The sequence below is a fragment of the Pithys albifrons genome, chromosome 1 (assembly GCF_047495875.1).
Source record: "Pithys albifrons albifrons isolate INPA30051 chromosome 1, PitAlb_v1, whole genome shotgun sequence".
Lineage (NCBI taxonomy): Eukaryota > Metazoa > Chordata > Aves > Passeriformes > Thamnophilidae > Pithys > Pithys albifrons.
This window is the reverse complement of record NC_092458.1, coordinates 69,417,760-69,437,171: the sequence shown is the minus strand read 5'-3', so window position 1 is coordinate 69,437,171 and position 19,412 is coordinate 69,417,760. Positions and strand designations below refer to the sequence as shown.

The window sequence follows — 19,412 nt, the reverse complement described above, 5'->3', positions numbered from 1 at the left end:
TTTTTTTTTAACGAGGTCATCACATGATGGATTTATATCAGTGTAACTTCAAATGTGGTGTGACATTTTACAGCCTGTAGCCCTCTGGTTACAACTGCTGCAGCCTTGGCTTTCATATGCATGGGGGGAGGGAGGGTTCATTGAAGTTGCTTCAAGGCTTCACAAACTGTTGACAGAAGGCAGACATGAAATGCCTCACTGAACCAACTCCAGCCCCAATAAATGCAAACAATTCAAAGCTGGAACTATCTGGCAGCTGCGACTTATTTGAGAAAATTTTTTGTTGTGCCAGGAAAATTTTTTCCTTCAATGAGGTTGTCCCTGGAATACATTAGGAGCCACAAAACACAGAACACTATCATTGGTAAAGAGATTATTTTTTTCCCTGTAGTATCACTTAAGATAGGCTGGAAAATTCCTGTCATTCAGGAAGGTTGAGAAAAGCCTGAGATGCTGGGTTTGGTTTCCTTGCCAATCATTACCTGAAGGTGTTTTGTCTGAATAAGTGGAGATCTACAGCTGCAAGTGCACAAGGAATTGCATGGGGGAACGTGAACATGAAAGCAAGAAGGGAAAAAGGCTGTGATGTCCTCACAAGGTGCAACACCCATTAATCTTGCTGGGATTAGGGAACAGCTATAATTGGAGTAGGACACATGAGGAAGATCTAGTCAATCCTATGTGTTTTGGTGGCATGAGCTGTACTCCCATCTAAGGAGGCTGCAGAACACGAGCAGACCCAGAGCAGCAGCACAGTCCTGACCGCAACTGACAAGGGGCTTCTGCAGCCCCAACCAGCTGTCCTGTTTCCACCTCAGTGCACGGACTGGGGCTGTTCTGTGCAGGTAACCCGAGCAGAGAGACAGAACCAACAGAGACATCTCCCAGGTGCTCTGGTCCAGAAGAGCATGGGCAGAGGGTGGAGGAAATTGTGTGGTACAGAGATGGGCTGCCTGTGCAACACAGCTGAGAGCACCCACATTTTTAACAGAAATGCAGATCTTACTGGAACTTACCTTGGACTTCATTGGAACTGCATTTCTAGAAATGTTTCATTTGTCATCTGTGGTGAGTGCAGGCAGCTGCAGTATATTCTCGTCACCTACAGCCACCAGTCTGTGCACAAGCCCCCAGGTTTTCCCTGCCAAGTGTTGCAGCCACACCAACAGCAGGGCACTGAGATGTCCTGCTCCTGCACAGTGCCTGTCACTGCAGATAAGGGGCTGTAGCACAGGACTCTGCAGTCGTAAATGCCACTGGAAAAACAGCACAGTGCTAACACTCCTCCACAGTCTGCTCCAACAGAAAGTCCATCCATGAGACATCTGCAGTAAAGAAAGTCAATTGCTACATGACACCAATGTTTTTATTCATAATCCTATTACAGAAGAAACGAGAGATTTTGTTGTCACATAGTATTTCTTAAAGTTACCATGACGGCACAAAGTATTTACAACGAATTTTCGTGACTTGTACCCTTCTCAGAAACAGCTTCTGCCTTGGAATCAAGTAGGACAAAAATAGTCTACCTCCCATCATGAAGGCTGTAAATGCCACTAGTCAAGCTTGGGCAGCTGCCTGCATTCACCAGGCTTTTAAGAGGAAAGTCAGCAGACAACGGGCTGCTCTGTTGAGTGCATCTGCACAGACATCCATATACCCTCATCTTCATAACTGTGCATCTTCACAGTGCCTCTTTTCAAAGCTGTCTGACCTACCTGTGAGAAGCAGCAGTTATTTTGCTGGAAGTGAATTTCTAGGTATAACTGAATGGTGCACTTTTTAAGAAAGGTCTCTGATGAAGTTAGCAAAGTTGTCTTTTGATCCTGCTATAGAGTCCAACAACACATGTACCAAAATAAAGCAAACAACTGAAGGAATTAATAGCAAAGCAGCAGCCTTGGTGAAGCTTTGATTTGAAGAGCACATTCTAATTTAGGTGGAGGGCACGGGAAGAATATCATCCCTTTTGGCAATACCTGTCCCACTTGAAGCCTGCACATAGTTGAAGACGAAGTTTCATGAGTTACTTCATTGTCTCCATCTGCTTGGTAATAAAACAGTTTACAATTCTGAAGTATAGATTTGTGCCAATAGCTGTGTGGTTAACATTCTGGTTTGCTTTTTTTTTAAAACTGGTCACATAAAAGTGATAGTGAAGCCTCCTGGAAAACAACTAAAGCCAGCTGTATGTCACCTGTGGACAGTCATTTTCAGGGGGGATTCTGGCTCAGCAGCAAGGAAGTCCTCTGGTTTGAAAGGCAAGACTGTATTGGCCCTGGGCTCACAGAGACTGTCAGAGTCGTCTGGTGCTTGTTCTCCCTCTGCTGCGCTTCGCTCGTTTAACAAACTTGTCACCTGTTTGACAGAAACCAAGGGTGTGAAAGAGAAAGAAAACTGTTTCATCATGAAACTCAGAAACAGCAGGTATAAAGTGGAAGGAAGGAAAGGCCTTGGAAAATGGGGAAGAGAGCTACAGTGGCTTGGACAGGTATTTATGGACCACTGTTGTGTACAGCTCAGGCAGCAAGATTCTCTGAGCATTGAGAGAGGATTTTAGTCCTTCTACATTATTCCTGCTCAATTGTTTACTAGATGGGAAGATGTGCATCCGAACAGCAGAAATGCACAGGAACATGAGTGTTACCTCTACCTTATAAAAACATCTTGTCTCACAAGCTTAATAAGGTTTATTCCTACTGCAAAATAAATTGCTTAATACTTCGTTTTAGGTGATTCATTTTGTAGATGCAGCATTTCTGTTAGCCTTTTACACAATATGGCATAGACAATTACTTGTGTTTTGTACAGTATATTTATAAATTATAAAACTGTTGAATGTCTAGAAATTTATGAACCGTTTTCACCCAAAAATACATTAGTAGTATAGTTAGGCAAAACTAACTTCAAAAATTCCCAGTTACCAAAAATGTCTACTATCCCAAAGCAAAATTTTTCTAATGTATCATCTATTTTGACTGAAATATACTCCAAACCTTGTATATAAAATCTAACATTTGCAATAGTGGGAGTTTATTGATACATTATGTTATTCCTCAGTGGCCTTGTGAGATTCACCGCTTTCTAGGATGCTTCTATTCTACTGCTCTGCTGTTGCCTGTGGAAGAGGAGGAAAAGATAAAACTGCGCAACTGGAAAAAACAAACTGTTCTGGTAACTATGAACTTGACTTACACATGTAAATCATCTTTAGTTTAATATTGAAATCAATTAAAAATCAGGCGCTATATTTAATCAGAGCCACTACAATTCAAGATTTAAGAGACTAAAGTGTATGGGTCACAGTAGTACAGGATTGTCAAGTCCTTTTGCAGTGACCATTCTGATGTCTGCAAAGCAAACACCTATGTGTTGTTATAAGCTAAAATCACTTCAAAAAGGTCACTGAAGTGTCCTTGAATGGTAAAAGCTACCAGTTAAAATGAAACTCTAACAGAGAATTTCGTGTTATTCAGCCCCTCCATTGTTTGGTCCGCATTTACCTGGCAGGCAAGATACAGAACACAGTAACTGCAGATGGTGACTCATTTAAAAGAGAGAGGCTAACACGCGTTGATTAAAGGTGGCCCAGAAAACAGTATGTGGAGCTGAATATTTCAGCACCAAGAACTGTGGAGTCACTGATGAAAAACAGAATGCAGCCTGACTGACAAAGTTGTAGATCTTCTTATGAGAATCAGTACAGTCCAGAAGCATAGTTTACATAACATCGAAATTCATTGGCTAAATTTCGTGAGTGTTTTGGAATAAACCTGCACATCTTCACACCAAGATGCTTTGCTGCCTGTTCCTCCATGACTGCACCTGCAGCAAAAACAATTGGTATTCAATAAGGAAAACAGTAACAGAATGCTTAGACTTTTTTATTAGCTCCTCCCAAATTCATATATAATAAGCCTGGATTTTTACAAGGAAGGAAGGCTTAAAGCAGCTACTCAGTCAGCCTTCCTTAATAACTGAATCTATTGGGAAATTTAAAATAACTCTAAAAGAATGGAAGACACTCTGAGCAAATGCATGTCTGAGAACTTTCATAAATAAGTAGGGAGCATCAGTGCCCTTTTTACAGAAAACAAACTTGAACTCAGTCTTATTGCTACATGCCAAGGAAGTTAAATAGTGGGGAGCCATGGGAAATGCAAACAGATTACATATACTCTTCCACTTAAATAAACTGCAGTGCAGTGTTTGCAGCTATGCACTGAGCAATCGCGTCCTTGAGCAGCATTTCTCAAACTTTGCAAACTGAAGGACCACCTATCCCATTTAGGGAGAAAAATTCTGAGAACCATCCTTGTCCCGTGAGCAATTAAGCCAAGAAGTAGACTTTCTATGGCTACATATTGTTTTAATTTTTTATTTACATTGCCTGCTTGGTTGACTTTCCTCAAATTGTGTGTAAAAAGTGGCTTTGTCCTTCACTTTTTGCAAAGTTTCCTGGATGGCTTCAGACGTCTTGCAATAACAATATAGTTTAGGAAATGCCATGACTAAGGCAGATACACATCACTTCTTAAACCAGCAAGTGTATCTTCATAAAGAAGGACCTGCAAGTACAGATATGTAGTTATCTAGTTTCACTGCTCTTATCACTGGTTTTTAATTCCTCCTGCTGTGTATCAGTTCCTAAGACATAAACAATAACTTGCAACTATGTTTGCCATACCGAGATTTCAATCATTGCAATTATCATTTCTTTTACAAGAAAAAGAAGTATTTCTAGAACTTTGCAGGATGATCTTCCAATTCTTCAAAACTTCAGTTAAACTTATAATGCCATAAGAAAAAAATTACTGACTTTTAAAAGTTCTATTAAAAACCACTTGCCTTCAGTTTAAAACAAAGGCTGAACTCCAGTATTGAAATAAAAAGCTTAGGATACATATTTGCCCTTAAATTAATGATAATTTAGCATTATTGAGTTAGTATTTCTCTCACATGAGTCATTTTGTCTTTTGAGAGACAGAAAAAGATGCTTATGGGGACCTAATAATTTTATTAGTTATACCTGTGCAAAGCAGTATCTTTTCCTTTGTTAAGTACTTGATTGTCTCTGCAGTTTTCTGAAGACATTCCTCAGACAGATAGGGTGGATCTGCTATCACAATGTCAAAACTGTGTGGCAGGAGATTTTCAGGTAAGTTCAAAGGCTGGTTGTAATCATAGAAGATAAATTCTTCTCCATATACAGAAAACCTTCTGTCGTACTCAAGTATACACACTGAAAAATCTTTACCATCCAGTTCTTTCAGTTTTTGGTACACACTCGGTGCACTAACACAGGCTATCCTGCAAAAGACACAGGAACACAGAATATTGATTTAGAACGCAAATAACAGCAACAAAAGTGCTACACAAGTCCTTGGCTGCTTTAGGAAAACATTTTAAACATTAGTCTCCAAAATGCATGCTATTCTTCCTCCAATCTAACAACTAATTACTGTAATAACTGAGTTTTAAGTATTAAAGTACTAAAGCCATTACCTCTTCAACCGCCATGCTGCACAAAGACCTTAACTACAGAGAAAACTGTATTTCAAAAAAGCACAAAAAGATACTTGAACATTTAAAATTAAAAATTACTCCTTGGAAAGAAAACCAAGTTTTCCCATCTGTCCTACAGAAACATTGTACAAAAACAGAGAAAAGAATTACAAGTTATTAATATGCTCCAGGGAGCTCTTTGTATTTCTGAAAAATTAAAAAGATTCATAGTAAACTTTTACAAGGCACAGCCTCCAATAGTCAATAAAATGATAAATGGGAAGATCAGTATAAACTACTAACTAAGTACCAGCCAAGCAGTTCTGCAAAATGGCATTTGAACAAAGATGAAGTACAGTGAGTAATGAGTTAAGGTGTGTGCTCTGTCTACACAGTAGAAACAAAGCATTTACAGAAAAAAGACATGTTAAATCTACCACACAATTATTAAAACCTACCTGCCACCTTCTCCAGCTGCCACAACCGCTTCCTTGGCCAGGCACAACGCAGTTTCATCACTGTACCAAAACTGGCTCAGTTGCTGAGACAGATAATGCACAATTACAAACAACATCAAATCTTCTGACTGTGCTATGGACAGTGAGGTGTGGTGAGTCATAACTGAAGAAACCAAAATCCACAGCAACCTCCCAGTTCACAAACTGTAAAGCTGGAGAAGTGACTGTTTTCCTGACAGTCTTTCTACTGCTGTAATCCAGTGACATGCAGCAGGCAGCTCACACCACGAGTTTCCAAAGCATGTACGGCAGAGTATCAGGAAAACCAAGTAATCCAAACCACTGACAACCCCATGTGCAGATGCACAATACTTAAGTGCTCTTAAATTGGCTTACTTTAGCAGAAGAGAAAGAAGGAACTTGAAAAGTGCCGGTACAGAAGGAAATAAAGGATAAAACTACTAAATCAGAAAGGATCAAAAAAAGGAAGAGACAAACACCCAAAACAAACCAGAGACAAATAAAAAATCAGTCTGACACAAATAAAAACAAGCAGCAGAACAGTCATCCACAAAAACAAAGAAATAAAACACAGAGAGAAATACAATGTGAAAGGAAGGATCACTTGATCTTGTAACACTGTGTTTGTCTCAGACTCAGGAGGAGTCTTTGTACCTTCACATGCCAGGCTGAAGTTAAAATTTCCAGAAGGGACAGATGCTTCTGTTAGCAGCTTTATTCTCCCTCCAAGTATTTCTAGTTTGTACCCTTCCCACACACATGTAGAACAGACAATTATACCCAGATTTAACAGGAAATCAGATCTCCCTACAGTGTTACTGTCCATGAGTAAGAACATCTTGAGTGTTCCCCTTTGTAATTTCATTTAATTATCCATTCACAAAAGAAACTCAGTAAAGGCTACTTCTCTACCTGTGCTTCATTCATTGAGGTTTATATTTTCTTACCCAATCTTCTTCTATTGAGCCAATGGAATATTGATTAAACCCCTGGGAGGTCTTCATGCCCTTTCTCTCCTGCTGTTCCAAATAGAACTCCTGGAGGGCAGCCAACGTATGGGATGAAAGCTGGGGAATGTCATCGTCATCCATTTTTCTAGATGTCAACCAGAAAAAAGAAAATCGAACCCTTTTCAATGGTGAATGCTTTTAATAACAGCGTAATCTCTTGAGGTAAAACAACTTCCACCGACAATGCAACTAAAACCAAAAACCTCCTAACAAAAGAAAACATATTCCCTCTACTTAGGTGCTCTTAAATTGGTGAGAGGCTGATTGGAAATAACATCTTTCCACAGAGAATTTAGGAACAGCAGCAACACTGTTCCCTTTCTGTACAACAGAGATTTGGCTTGTATTCTTACAGGGAAGTTCTAATCACAGTTCTTGGTTTCCTGAATCCGTATACCTTGTATTTATCACCTTTTGGAAAAAACCTCCTTTAGCGGATTTGGCAAATCCTATAGAAATTATTCCCTTCTCGCCTAGAAAAAATGACAGCTCCTGGTCATTCCTTCCATGTTAAAAGTTACACAATTCTGACTCACAATGAAGTAAACTAGCATTCTAGCTCAGCATCACCTGGCTTTAACTTCCATGCTATGAAACAATTCCTCTGAATGTCAGAAACCTAAAATAAAGTAATAATTAAAAAAAAGGGCAGGTAAGAACTCATAAATATGTTTTTCTAACCGTACTCCATTGAAAACTTGTGCATTTTGTGTGTAAAAACCTGGACATAACTTGTATCAAAAAGACACAGTATGTACTAATGGAATAGCACAGCCATTTCCAGCAAACTCCTGATGTGTGTTCGGCTGCACAGCCCTGCCCACCCCAGGCACTGCAGCACAGTCTGTGCCCTTCCCAGAGGGGACGGTGCCACCTCGTGGAATGACGGTGCGAGAAACCACTTGGCACATGAAAAGTAACTGGAGAAAACTGGAAAACATTCCTCTCTCAAGAAACCCGATCTCGGATCACACAAGCAATGACTCCAACCGGACTTGGAAACGGGAGCGCGCCTGACTTTGCGCAGAAGTCCCCGAGAACCGCGTGACACCTGAACGATGTGTGAACCTGAGCCATTTCATGTACGAATTGATTCACAGTGTCTGGAATGGAGAAAGTCCTGCCAGAAATGGATTTGTGAAGAAGATCAACAAGCCACTGATATTGTTTAACAACTGATGTTTTTAATGTTGTTTAACTGTACAAAATGTTTGTTAAAATGTCTTTTTGCAAAATCACTGCTTCTCCTTCCCAGAATACCTTGGGATAGCTGATATCTCAGGGGTCTGGAGGAAGGTTGGACCTGAACCCCCTCCTACTGAATGTAAATCCCCTTACTATCATTGGCCCAGAGCCAAACCCTCTTCTTGTTTTCTGTTGGTGGGTTTTGAATCCCGCCAAGGTCCATATAAACCCCTGACTAGCAATAAACTTTCTCTTTTCCTTCTCTCTCCCCAGTGGTCCCTGTATGTCCTTCTCTGGGGCTCTCGGGGACCACGTGGTCAGGGAAAGTGGGGAGCACATTTTCTCCTAGGTAATGGAATAAGCTCCAGGACCAGGAGAAGCATCATACCCTTGCAGATTGCATCCCTACAACAGACAGCACCAACGAGGCAGAAAGAACCCCCAAAGGGACAATTTCAAGTACAGCTGCTCCTGGTTTTTCTTCTCCCCGTCCCCTGCATTACAACGACAACTCCAGAACCGGCAGCCTCCTCCCCTTCCACCCTTCCTTCCACTCCAGCAGAGCTTTCAAGACGAAGTTTCCTAAAACACCTTCTCCACGCTTGCTAGAAAAAGGATACCCTAACCTGCCGCTGTGAGGTACTGACACCACACACATCTACATGGGATGAGAGGAAAGCGCTTGGCATGTCCAGAGTATCTCTCACTGCCTTGCTGGCTTCTCTCAGGCCAGGCTGGCTAAACAGGGAATTGTTCAGAGTCTAAAGATACACCTGTGGCATAAGCCTCACACAACAGAATTTCTAAGTCAAGCTATCTAGTAAGACCAAAATAATAATTTTTTTCCATATTTTTGTTGAGTAAAACATAAGTGTTTTAAAAATAAATATATTACTACATATTAGAATATTTTTTATATAAATGACTGCAAGTTCAGACAGATGATACAGTTTCTCGCCACAGTGCTCCAACAACTCACAACACTGTGATCCATTTTAGGCCCTACACAACAATTTATTTTTGTTAGGACATGTTAGAAATTTAAAATCACTCCTTAATTCACAACTTTTTTTTTAATTATGTGAATGACACATGCAGTAATCTCATTAGCTATTATCCCCTACACATGGATCCATCTATGCTTTGACACTAAGAAACTGAAACAGATGAGAAGTTACAGTCCTTAAGTCAAAAGGTGGAATTTTATTTTCTGTTCAGTGAGCCCATACAGGCATTTGCAAGGACTAAATCCATGCCTATGGAACAAAACCCTCACAGATAAAACAGCTGATGAAGAATTTCCCATTGTTTCAGTAGATAATAAGGCATCTTTTATCTATTAATAATTTTTAGTTGATTTTTTAATAGCCTTCCTTTTGGTTTGTAAATTAAAGCCTTAGGAACTAAGCAGTAATTAACTATGAGGTTGCAAGGAGAGGTAACTCGGAACATATGGTAGAAATATTAGGCACATCTATTACAAATGCCCCCAGAATTCAATATATTTTTTCTGAATGCACATATACTGACTGAGATCATTAGCATGAACACATTCTCATGCTTAGGAACTTCATCAGAAAACTATTAAAAGTGAGTTTATGTGAACAAGACTTGTAAATTCCTTCAAGGGAGACAGTTCTACTGTTTATAACCCTTCCAGAAAGTTCACTGCTCTCAAGTCCAGAAGCACCTTTGAAACTTTTGGGGGAGGATGGGAAGAAGCACAGAAACCCACAGTGCTTCTGGCTCTCAGGGAACCTTTACATTCTTAATGCCCAAGGCTCCTCAGGCTCCAGCTGTGCTTGCCCCAGGTCCTGGGTCCCTCCCCCAGGAGCCCATGCTCTATCCTTGTACAGACTCTACTGGAGCCACACAGGGATGCAGGGCTGGATTTTAGGAATGCCCTGGGATTCAGAGCATTTAGAACACATACACTGCTGATCCAGCCACATTACCCACAATAAATCCTTCATGACTAGGAATACAAGATTTAAAAGTAGCAAAGTGACAGATCTTCTTTACTATTAATTCTTAGTTTACACGTTGCATTTGCACCTAATTTACAAAGCAAAATGATAACAAAATCAGATCTCCAAGAATAGCTCAAGAACACTGCATGAAGTTTAGGAAAATAAGACTCATGGTGAAGTCAGTTAGACCAAAGGAAAGCAGGAAAAAGGGGGTAAGCTTCTACAGATTGAGCTGAACAGGAACAGGCAGGTCTGTGTTCACACAGTAAAATGGCAAATTTGAAGGACCAAATCTAGGTCTCTCAAGGACCAGATCTACACATAAAACAGGTAAAGTGAGGTGACTACAACTGTACCACATGGCCTACAGTGCAGCAGGCAGGATGAAGGGGGTGGAGGTGCCTGCAGCCTCCTTAGTTCCTTGCCCTCTACACAGCTCAGTCTCTCTTTTATTTGAACTGTTCAGCCAAATGTCATCACTACAGAGTGAAAAGCTCTTCAAAGAAAACAAAAAACCACAAGAAATAATAGTAGCAGTGGACACTCCAAGGTCTTGTCTACACAAGAATACTGCACCTATTTAATGAGTTTCCAGATGTCATGGAGGAAAACTCTTAATTTTATATAACTAAATTCTAAAATGGAAGAAAATAAACTCTAAGTTAAAAGGAAACCAAGTGCCAATGCTATAGGGAAAATTAACATTCTTTGGTGCCTTGTACATTTATTCTACCCATAATTATGATCACTTGAAAAACAGTATTCTCTGAGACAGTCTCCATGCCTGAATGGAACTGTGCCCCTGTCAGAGAAGTCTGGAAACCTGTGGTCGCAGGTCAGCAGAGACAAGTGCCCCATGTGCCCTTACACCATTGCTCACCCCGTAAACATGGAACACTTAGCTTGCTCCAGAGGTTAAATCCTCCTACATCCATAGCTCTACTCAAAAGGAAGCTCCTCTCACACAGGGGAAGGCAGGCAGGAGGTAGGATGTGTATTTACAGAGCCACCTGGAAAAATACTCTCCTTGTGAAGCACACAGCTTCTTCAGAGCTTTTACCAAGAGCCCGCACCAAAGGAGACTCTCTAGCATCTCTCTGCCAAAGAGGCTGCATCAGCCCAACCTGTGTCTGTGAGCTGGGGCTCCCCAAATGCCCACACAACTCAGAAATACCATGTGGTAGGTGTACCAGCCAGTTTTCTTTTGTGGCACCCTAAGGATGTCACGTCATTGTAGTAAAGTGCCCCTAAGCTGAAGGGGAAAAGGAAGGACTGCTGAAAGGCAATGGAACAGAAATACAACTGGAAAGCCATGCTGTTCATTCTGGGAAGGGGGAGGGAGGGGACAGGGTAGGGCCCTTAGATCTTTTAGCGAGAATATAAAAAGCACATGTGCAACTTCAGAAAAGATCTTATTCTAGAGTAATGTGGATCTAAAGAGAGAGAGCATGAAATGGAGTTTAACATAGTTGTCTATGTTATTTCTTCCAAGCTGCCCAAGTCAGTCTCTGAGACAAGCAGCTCATCATCTACAGTGTTTGTAGCACACAACAAGAAACGCTGGGCAATGGTGTGCAGCCATAATCAAAGTCACCTGGAAGGGGCTCCAACCACCTGTCTGGAGGTAAGACAGAGACTGGATCTGAGGGACTGAACACTACTAAAGGCTGGACACGTGCCCTGATATCTCAAAAGCCAGACCACACTGCACTGTGCTCAAGCTTCAGCTCGTTATCATGTACAGGAATCCAAACTACCTGAAGGGAAGTTCTGGCCAGGTGGGGGTTGGTCTCTTCTCCCAGGCACTCAGCAATAGGACAAGGGGGCACGGGCTCAAGCTCTGCCAGGGGAAATTTAAGTTGGAGATCAGAAAAAAATTCTTTCCAGAGAGAGTAATCAGGTATTGGAATGGCCTGCCCAGAGAGGGGGTGGATTCCCCATCCCTGGAAGTTTTTAAACTGAGGTTGGACCTGGAACTGAGTGCCATGATCTGGTAAATAGACTGGAGTTGGACCAAGGGTTGGACTTGATGATCTCGGAGGTCTTTTCCCACCCAATCAATTCTATGATTCTATGAAATCCTGAGTCCTCAGACAACAATCAGAGGGGTGGCCAAACTAACCCACATGTAGGTGCAGAGAGAATTTGTCCCACTACAGTAAAAGCCGAGACAGAGAGAATGTCTCCTATTGGAAACAATTTTTGAGACCTTTAAATCCTAAAGGGAGTTGATTGTCAATGATTTGACAAGATCCCGGGAGTATTGCCCAATGCACTTTGACAGGAATAACTGACAGGGCAAAGGGTATGAAATCCATCAGTATAAAGTAGTTTAGATCCCAAAAATCCTCCTGACAGCTAGTTTAACAGAGCATTGCTAGGCCCTACCTACATCTGTTTGGTAGAGTCTTCTGATATGAATGAAAAATTCTCAAGCATCTGAGACACAGAAAATCTCAGAAAGTCAAGTATTTGAGGCCCAGGTGCTATGAAACAAAACGACCTCTGAAGAGAATAACCAGACCAGGGGACATCAGAAAAGCCGAACTGACAAACCTGAAGCAGTTTTCTTACGTGCTAATGGTTTTGTGGAGTAGGGAAGGAGGGACAAGGCAGGATTTGTGGCCCAGGGGCAGCTCACCTGCCACAGATCTGAGACAGCTTCATTTCAGGATTAAGTCTGAATAACTTTTTGTTCATGTCCACGGCAAATAGCTCAAGAAGAAAGCTGTAGTAGGTCAGGTCAAGCATTGATACCAGTCATTCTTGTGTCCTGAAGGGTTGATACTGCTCATTCCATCCTTAGGACAACCAAACTCACTGTCCCAAATGGACCAAGATAAGGCAAATATATGTGATACTCCCCAATCCATACTCTCCCAGACTAACCATTTTCTGCTAAGTAAGGTGTTCTGCTTTTGAATTGATTCATTCTATGAATGTAGTTCTCTGAAACACTTGTCCAGTATCAAAACTCTTGTCCAGTATCCCTTAAATTCCCATAAAAAATTTTAATCTACAATGTCATCTGGTCAGAAGCTTCATTTTATCAATCATTTTCTGAATAACTACCTTTTCTTGCTGTGAACATGCACTCACTTCCCATGGTGCAGACACTTGTCAGAAGAGAAAGGCAGTGGTTGAGCCCTATACTCTCTCCATGTGTCATTTCACAGACACCTTTAAGTCATCCCCCTTCCCTCAGCAAACTGGTTGTTTTCCAGCCTGAGGGGTCTTAACCCTCTCTGATGGGCTGACAAAAGCCTTTTGATTCATTCATTCTTCCTTGTTGAATCCTTCTAATATACCCTTTTTTTGAGGAGACTAGAACACTACACAATGTCTAAGATACGGGTGATAACGTTTATACTGTTGTTTCATGATGTTTTCTTTACACTCTATTTCTTTTCCTAAAAAATTCTAGCATTTCATGTGTTTTTCTGGCTCCTATCAAACACTGATACGTTTTTCAGGTATCATGTATCATAATCCCAAATCTCCTGACTGTAAGGGAATTGTGTCTGGTAACATGACAAAGAATTTAAAAAGAAATTTAAAAGGGACTGTCAAGAGCTCCAAGTTACCAATACATACAGAATAAAACTGGACAGCAGTTGTGGTCTCTTTATCTCTACAAAAACCAGGGAAAATACTGAAACTGGAAAAGGTTCAAGGAAGTTCCTTTTGACCCTGAGATTAGCTCAGTTGGTTAAACCTTGGTTGTAATAATGCCAAGGTCATGAGTTCAATCCCCTGTGTGAGCCATTGACTTAAGAGTTGGACCCGATGATCCTTGTGGGTCCTTCCAAATCAGAATAGTCTGTGATTCTGTGAAGAAGAAGGGTAGTGGGACATCCAAAGACTAGAAAAGCTTTTGCAGGGCAGTAAGTATGAGGAAGGAGTAACTAAGAAGGGGTGTGACAGAACATGTAATCATGAGTGGCATGAACACCACAGGCAAAGATGGACTATGGTTTTCCAAGGCAAGAATTAAAAGGCCAAGTGTAGGCTGAAAGGGCCTTGATGAAAAAAAAAAAAACACAAAAAAACCCCCAAAAATCCAAAACCCAAGCCAAAACAACAAAACTAAACCAACAGCAGCAAAAACACCATCAAAAGGAGCTGGTTCATGACCCAAGGTGCTGTGGAGCTGCAGAATTCCTTGGTGACTGAATTTCCGAGTGCATCAAAGTAACACAGGGAAGTTCACAGATGAGAAACTCTCAGGGCATTACTAGATACACGGAAACTGCACTGGATTGAAAAGGTAAGGTCAGGAGGCCTCGTGGCTGCTGGAAGGCACAGGAAAGGTGAAGGGACTGGAGCACAAGTCCTATGGGGAGAGGCTGAGGGAGCTGGGGGTATTTAGCCTGGAGAAGAGGAGGCTCAGAGGTGACCTCATCACTGTCTAGAACTACCTGAAGGGAAGTTCTGGCCAGGTGGGGGCTGGTCTCTTCTCCCAGGCACTCAGCAATAGGACAAGGGGGCACGGGCTCAAGCTCTGCCAGGGGAAATTTAAGTTGGAGATCAGAAAAAAATTCTTTCCAGAGAGAGTAATCAGGCATTGGAATGGGCTGCCCAGAGAGGTGGTGGATTCCCCATCCCTGGAGGTTTTTAAACTGAGACTGGACGTGGCACTGAGTGCCATGATCTGGTAAATGAACTGGAGTTGGACCTAGGGTTGGACTTGATGATCTTGGAGGTCTTTTCTAACCCAGTCGACTCTATGATTCTATGAAAGCACGGTATGTCCCAACCCCATTCCCACGCTTTCCAGCAAGCACGGAGGGAGCACCGGCAGGGCTCGGCACCGCCGGGACACTCCCACACGAGAACGGAAGACGGGACACCCGCGGCTTGTGAAGAACAAGGCCCATTTCTCCCGCTCCCTCCCCTGGGTATGGCTCTGAGGGCGCCCTGCAGCCGCAATGAGCCTCCGCGGGACACGGCGTAATCCCGGCCTGCCCTCCTGCACCTCCATCGCCACCGACCCCACCCCGGGGAGGGGGGAGCCAGGGGGTGGGCGGGCAGGCGGCTCCGCGCTGTCCCAGCCTCGGGGCCCTTGGAGCGGGGACGCCTCCCGCCCTCACTGCGGGGACGGGCGGACGCGCACGGGGCCTCCGCGGCCGCACCACCGCCACTGTCCCGCCTCGTGCCGTCCCGCGCCGACAACTCGCGCCACTCACCGCCCGCGGATCCCTCCGCGCGCGCGCGCGGAGCCCTCGTGGCAGGCCCCGCCCCGCGTGCCGCGCGCGCCCCCTGCTGGGGACCGCGGCCTGAGGGGGCGGGGCCGCGCCGCCCTTCGTATTTCCAATGCCCATCCCTTTACCAATCCCGCACGGAGCCGGACCTCTCAGCAACCCGCCCCTCGCGCCGCTCCCGGACACAGACACACACACAGACATACACAGAGCACAGAGACACGCACAGACACACACACACACAGACAGACACGCACACAGAGACAGACACACAAAGAGACACACAGACACACACACAGAGACGCCCACGCAGACACAGAGACAGACACACAAAGAGACACACAGACACACACACACAGATAGACACAGAAAGACACAGACACACACACGCACAAGACACGCGCACACACACAGAGACGCGCACACACACAGAGACACCCACGCACACAGACACACACACAGACCCACTCATGCACACACACCCCACACCTTAGCTCCGCTGGCCGCTGCCCGTGTCGCCCCGCCCGCGCCTCCCCCCCCCCGCAGACGCTCCCCGGGCACGGCCCCAGCGGGCGCTCCGGGCGGCCCCGGCTGCAGGAGGGCCGCGGCCACAGAGAACGCCGCGCTGGGGAGGCATTTCAAGGAGGCAGTCCAAGCTGGGGTGTGAGGCAGCCAAAGGGCGCCCGTTCCGTCGGGCCCGGAGCTGGAGGTGCTGACAGGCCATCCCTCGGGGGCTGGAGCTGCCGCCTGGCAGCGCAGCCCAGCTCAGCCCAGCCCAGCCCAGCCCAGCCCAGCGCCACGGACAGCTGGACCTGCTCCCCAGGCTTTCCCTTTCTGTTAGGGTTGAAACAAGCTCCTTTTCTTGCATACAAACAGAAGGCAAGATTCAAAAGATAGCAAGTTTGAAAATACTTTCCTTGTTCCATTTCACAGAATCACAGAATGGTTTGGGTTGGAAACGACTTTAAAGATCGTCCAGTTCAACCCCCTGCCGTGGGCAGGGACAAGTTCTACTAGACGGGGTTCCTCAGAGCCTCATCCAACCTGGCCTTCAACACTTCCAGGGATGGTGCATCCACAGCTTCTCTGGGAAACCTGTTCCAATGCCTCACCACTCTCACAGTAAAGAGTTGCTTCCGAATATCTAATCTAAACCTACTCTCTTCCAGGTTGAAGCCATTCCCCCTTGTCCTGTCACTACATATCCTTGTAAAAAGTTTATCTCCATCTTTCTTCTTACCTGACACCTGCATAATATTGTGGCAAGACATGTGGTTGAGATGCTCCAAGTGACACTTTAGCAATTTTCCCATTTCATGTATACTGAACACATTTTACGTGAAAAACATTCTGCACAGGACTGATAATTAAAAGATCCAGGAGACTGGGATGACACATACTCTGGAATCCAGATTTCCTGGAGCAGTCCACCCCATGACAAGCAGCTCATCCTCACAAAGGGTTACAGAGATCGGGTGAGGGCACATGGCTGTGTGGGGGCTTGGCAGTAGGCAGAGACACATTATTTAGGTTATGATACCAGATACTACTTGGCAGCAAACAGACATCTCAAGACCTTGCCTGAATCCTGTTACAAGACAGTTCTAGAAGGAAAGCTCAGCAGGAGCTTGAGTAACTCTGTAGGAAGGAAAACAGGTTCTCTTACAATGCAATTCCTTTGGGATGCGAGGACAAACTGCAAACATGGGAACACGTGTAAAGTGCACCCTGCAACAAATTTAATAGTAATTGGGTTTCATGGTTGCAAATCTCTGTTGCAGGAAGGTGTTTCTAGTTAAGCTAAGTCCCTATCCTTTGACTGACAAAGCCACACCACACAACACTGACACCAGTGTCCTTAAGATGAACCTGAAGACACAGGCCACTGCCTCTTCACTAATGCATATGTTAGACAGAAAACAGTTTTTAAAAACACAGTTCTACCCTGGAAAGCAACAGCAACTTGTTACTCAAAAGGCTTTTGTGTTTTGATGTTGAGTTCTTATTTTTACTCTATTGTATTTTTTTCTCTAATAATGAAATTCTATACTTTTCAGTCCTCTTGCTATAGCACAAGCCATACCCATATGAAAAGGTATAATCAGCTTTAATTAATAAAAAATAATTAAATTCTAAGTGTAGAATCTCTCCTGTTGCCATTAAGCCTAAGAAAATGATTAGCTTTTTTACCCCAAAACCCTGACATTTTTAGGACTGGCAAACCAACTGCACGTGGATTTGGAAGGCTGCCAAGCACACAATGCTTTACAACCACACAAGGATAACTTCATGCCAACAGAATCCTACTTCTGATGATGGAAAATAAAGAAGTGGAAATACTCTACTTGCAGAACAACCTGCAACACCTCACCTTTGTAAGCAAAGCTTACTGTGCTTTCTCTTTCAATACCAAACTGTTCTCCTACAGATGCAGAACCAAAGGTGGGCTGGAGCAGGCCAGGTGTATCACAGCTTCCTGAGACCTTGGGGCATAGGGGAGGACAGACTGCAGGTCAACCTCTTAAAAGCTCACAGTTGCTCCATGAATTCATATACAGTAGTAAGTTTTCATCCTCAGACAGTTCACGGACTCAAAACTCATTCTCTATGGAGATGCAAGTCTCAGAAACATGACAGTGACATGATCCTTGTGATTTCTATTTTGCCAGGCTTTGTGGATCCCTTGGAAGTAATTCAGGGGCCACAAAGAGGGCTACAGTATTCAGATTGAAAAATGCTCTACTTAAGTGACTACTAGTCACTTAACACTACCTAGTGGTATTGACATTTAAAATGGATTTTAGAAGTATTAAAAAACCCAAACCAACCCTGAAACAGAATTACCAATATGTAACCTTTACACATTTTCACAGTCCCACTGATTTTACCATTCCTCCTGATTCATGCAGTTCTCTCAAAAAATGTCCTGAGATACACGGTAACATACAAACTTCATGGAATTTTCTGGTCCCAAAGCCTTCTCATGGCTGTTTTTGATTTTTTCCCCAAAAAGATGTAATCACTCTGTCATCACAAGAAACAAGAAGGAAAATATATAAAATATATTTAGCAAAACCAGTAAAATTAAAGTGGAACAGAAAATGCAGTCAAGTAGCAAACATGTACAGCAGCAGATTTTACAGTTTTTCCTACACATACCTCTGCACTTATTTCACACACACTCTTTAAGGAGAAGGAAGAAAATAGAAAGCAGATAGGGTAAAGAAAGAAAACATTTTTTCCTGAACACTAAGTGGGGTTTATTACTGCTTTTTGCTTTTGAAACTTCAATTGAGACTATATATACCTCTAAGAAAAATAAGAGGACACCCTTTTCTCTGTCCCGAAAGCAAAATTACACTGTCCTCCTTTTACAGACTATACTGGTATCTTAAATAGTTATACTTGCAGGATCTAGACATTATCTGGCCATCTTAAGGGATGCAGGTAACAAACATTTTAACCAAGATACAAAACAGATGTCCAATTTTTCCAGCTTTCCTGAGGCTGAGTGAATTGTTTAAATACATGTGCGCTTATCGAAAACCATGTTACAGTACATTTTAACAGTAGTTTGTTAAGAAATCATGAAAGTGCATAACAGCCTAAAAGCAGGCAAAAAGTACTTCAGAAGAACAGTCTTTCCTTAAAGTGGCAGAAGAATATACACTTTCCCCAAAGCAGTGTTAATCTTTTGTGAGGACATCAGTGATCTTCCTAAAGACTCCACAGTGTGGTGGTGGGGTTTGAGCTTTGGGTTTTTTTTCTGAGTTACAACAACCATTTGAATGAACAAAAGACCTTTAGTAGTATTGGTGCAGTTCCAAAATTAAAGCAAATGTCCTAACAACTTAAACTGAGTTACGAGTGAGGCTTTCAATTCAGTAATTGTGTTGGAGTTTAGGGATGACTTTTTCTTTCAGAAAACACCAAACACAGAGACTGGAAGCAGTTTGAATATGCCACAAATCTGAACTGCAGCATCCAAACCAGAAAGTTAAAGCAAATCAAACATACACATCTTTACAAGCATAACAGTAGGCCAGACACAGAGGGCAAGAA

General features: G+C 43.1%; 1 protein-coding gene across 2 annotated transcripts; it reads right to left on the bottom strand.

Moving 5' to 3' along the window:
• Window positions 1–1,305: 1,305 nt before the first annotated feature.
• EEF1AKMT1 (EEF1A lysine methyltransferase 1) lies at window positions 1,306–15,405 on the bottom strand. 2 transcript variants are annotated; one of them, XR_011697724.1, is made up of 6 exons: window positions 15,336–15,405; window positions 6,932–7,079; window positions 5,964–6,046; window positions 5,030–5,310; window positions 3,504–3,825; window positions 1,306–2,358 (listed from the first exon to the last, which is right to left on the bottom strand). XR_011697724.1 is itself a non-coding variant. In XM_071554182.1 (5 exons), exons 2-5 carry the CDS (start codon window positions 7,073–7,075, stop codon window positions 3,698–3,700), a joined length of 636 nt encoding a protein of 211 aa, XP_071410283.1. In that variant the 5' UTR covers window positions 7,076–7,079; window positions 15,336–15,405; the 3' UTR covers window positions 1,306–3,697. The 2 variants fall into 2 exon arrangements, 1 of the variants encoding a protein (XP_071410283.1); XM_071554182.1 differs by having other exon boundaries at window positions 1,306–3,825.
• Window positions 15,406–19,412: the final 4,007 nt, after the last annotated feature.

Coding starts and splice junctions, on each gene's coding strand:
- EEF1AKMT1 (XM_071554182.1), bottom strand. CDS start 7,075: ATGGATGACGATGACATTCCCCAGCTTTCATCCCATACGTTGGCTGCC. Junction 5,311..5,963: donor GCAGCTGGAGAAGGTGGCAG/GTAGGTTTTAAT, acceptor TGTCTTTTGCAG/GATAGCCTGTGTTAGTGCAC. Junction 3,826..5,029: donor AAAGATACTGCTTTGCACAG/GTATAACTAATA, acceptor TTTTTGCTGCAG/GTGCAGTCATGGAGGAACAG.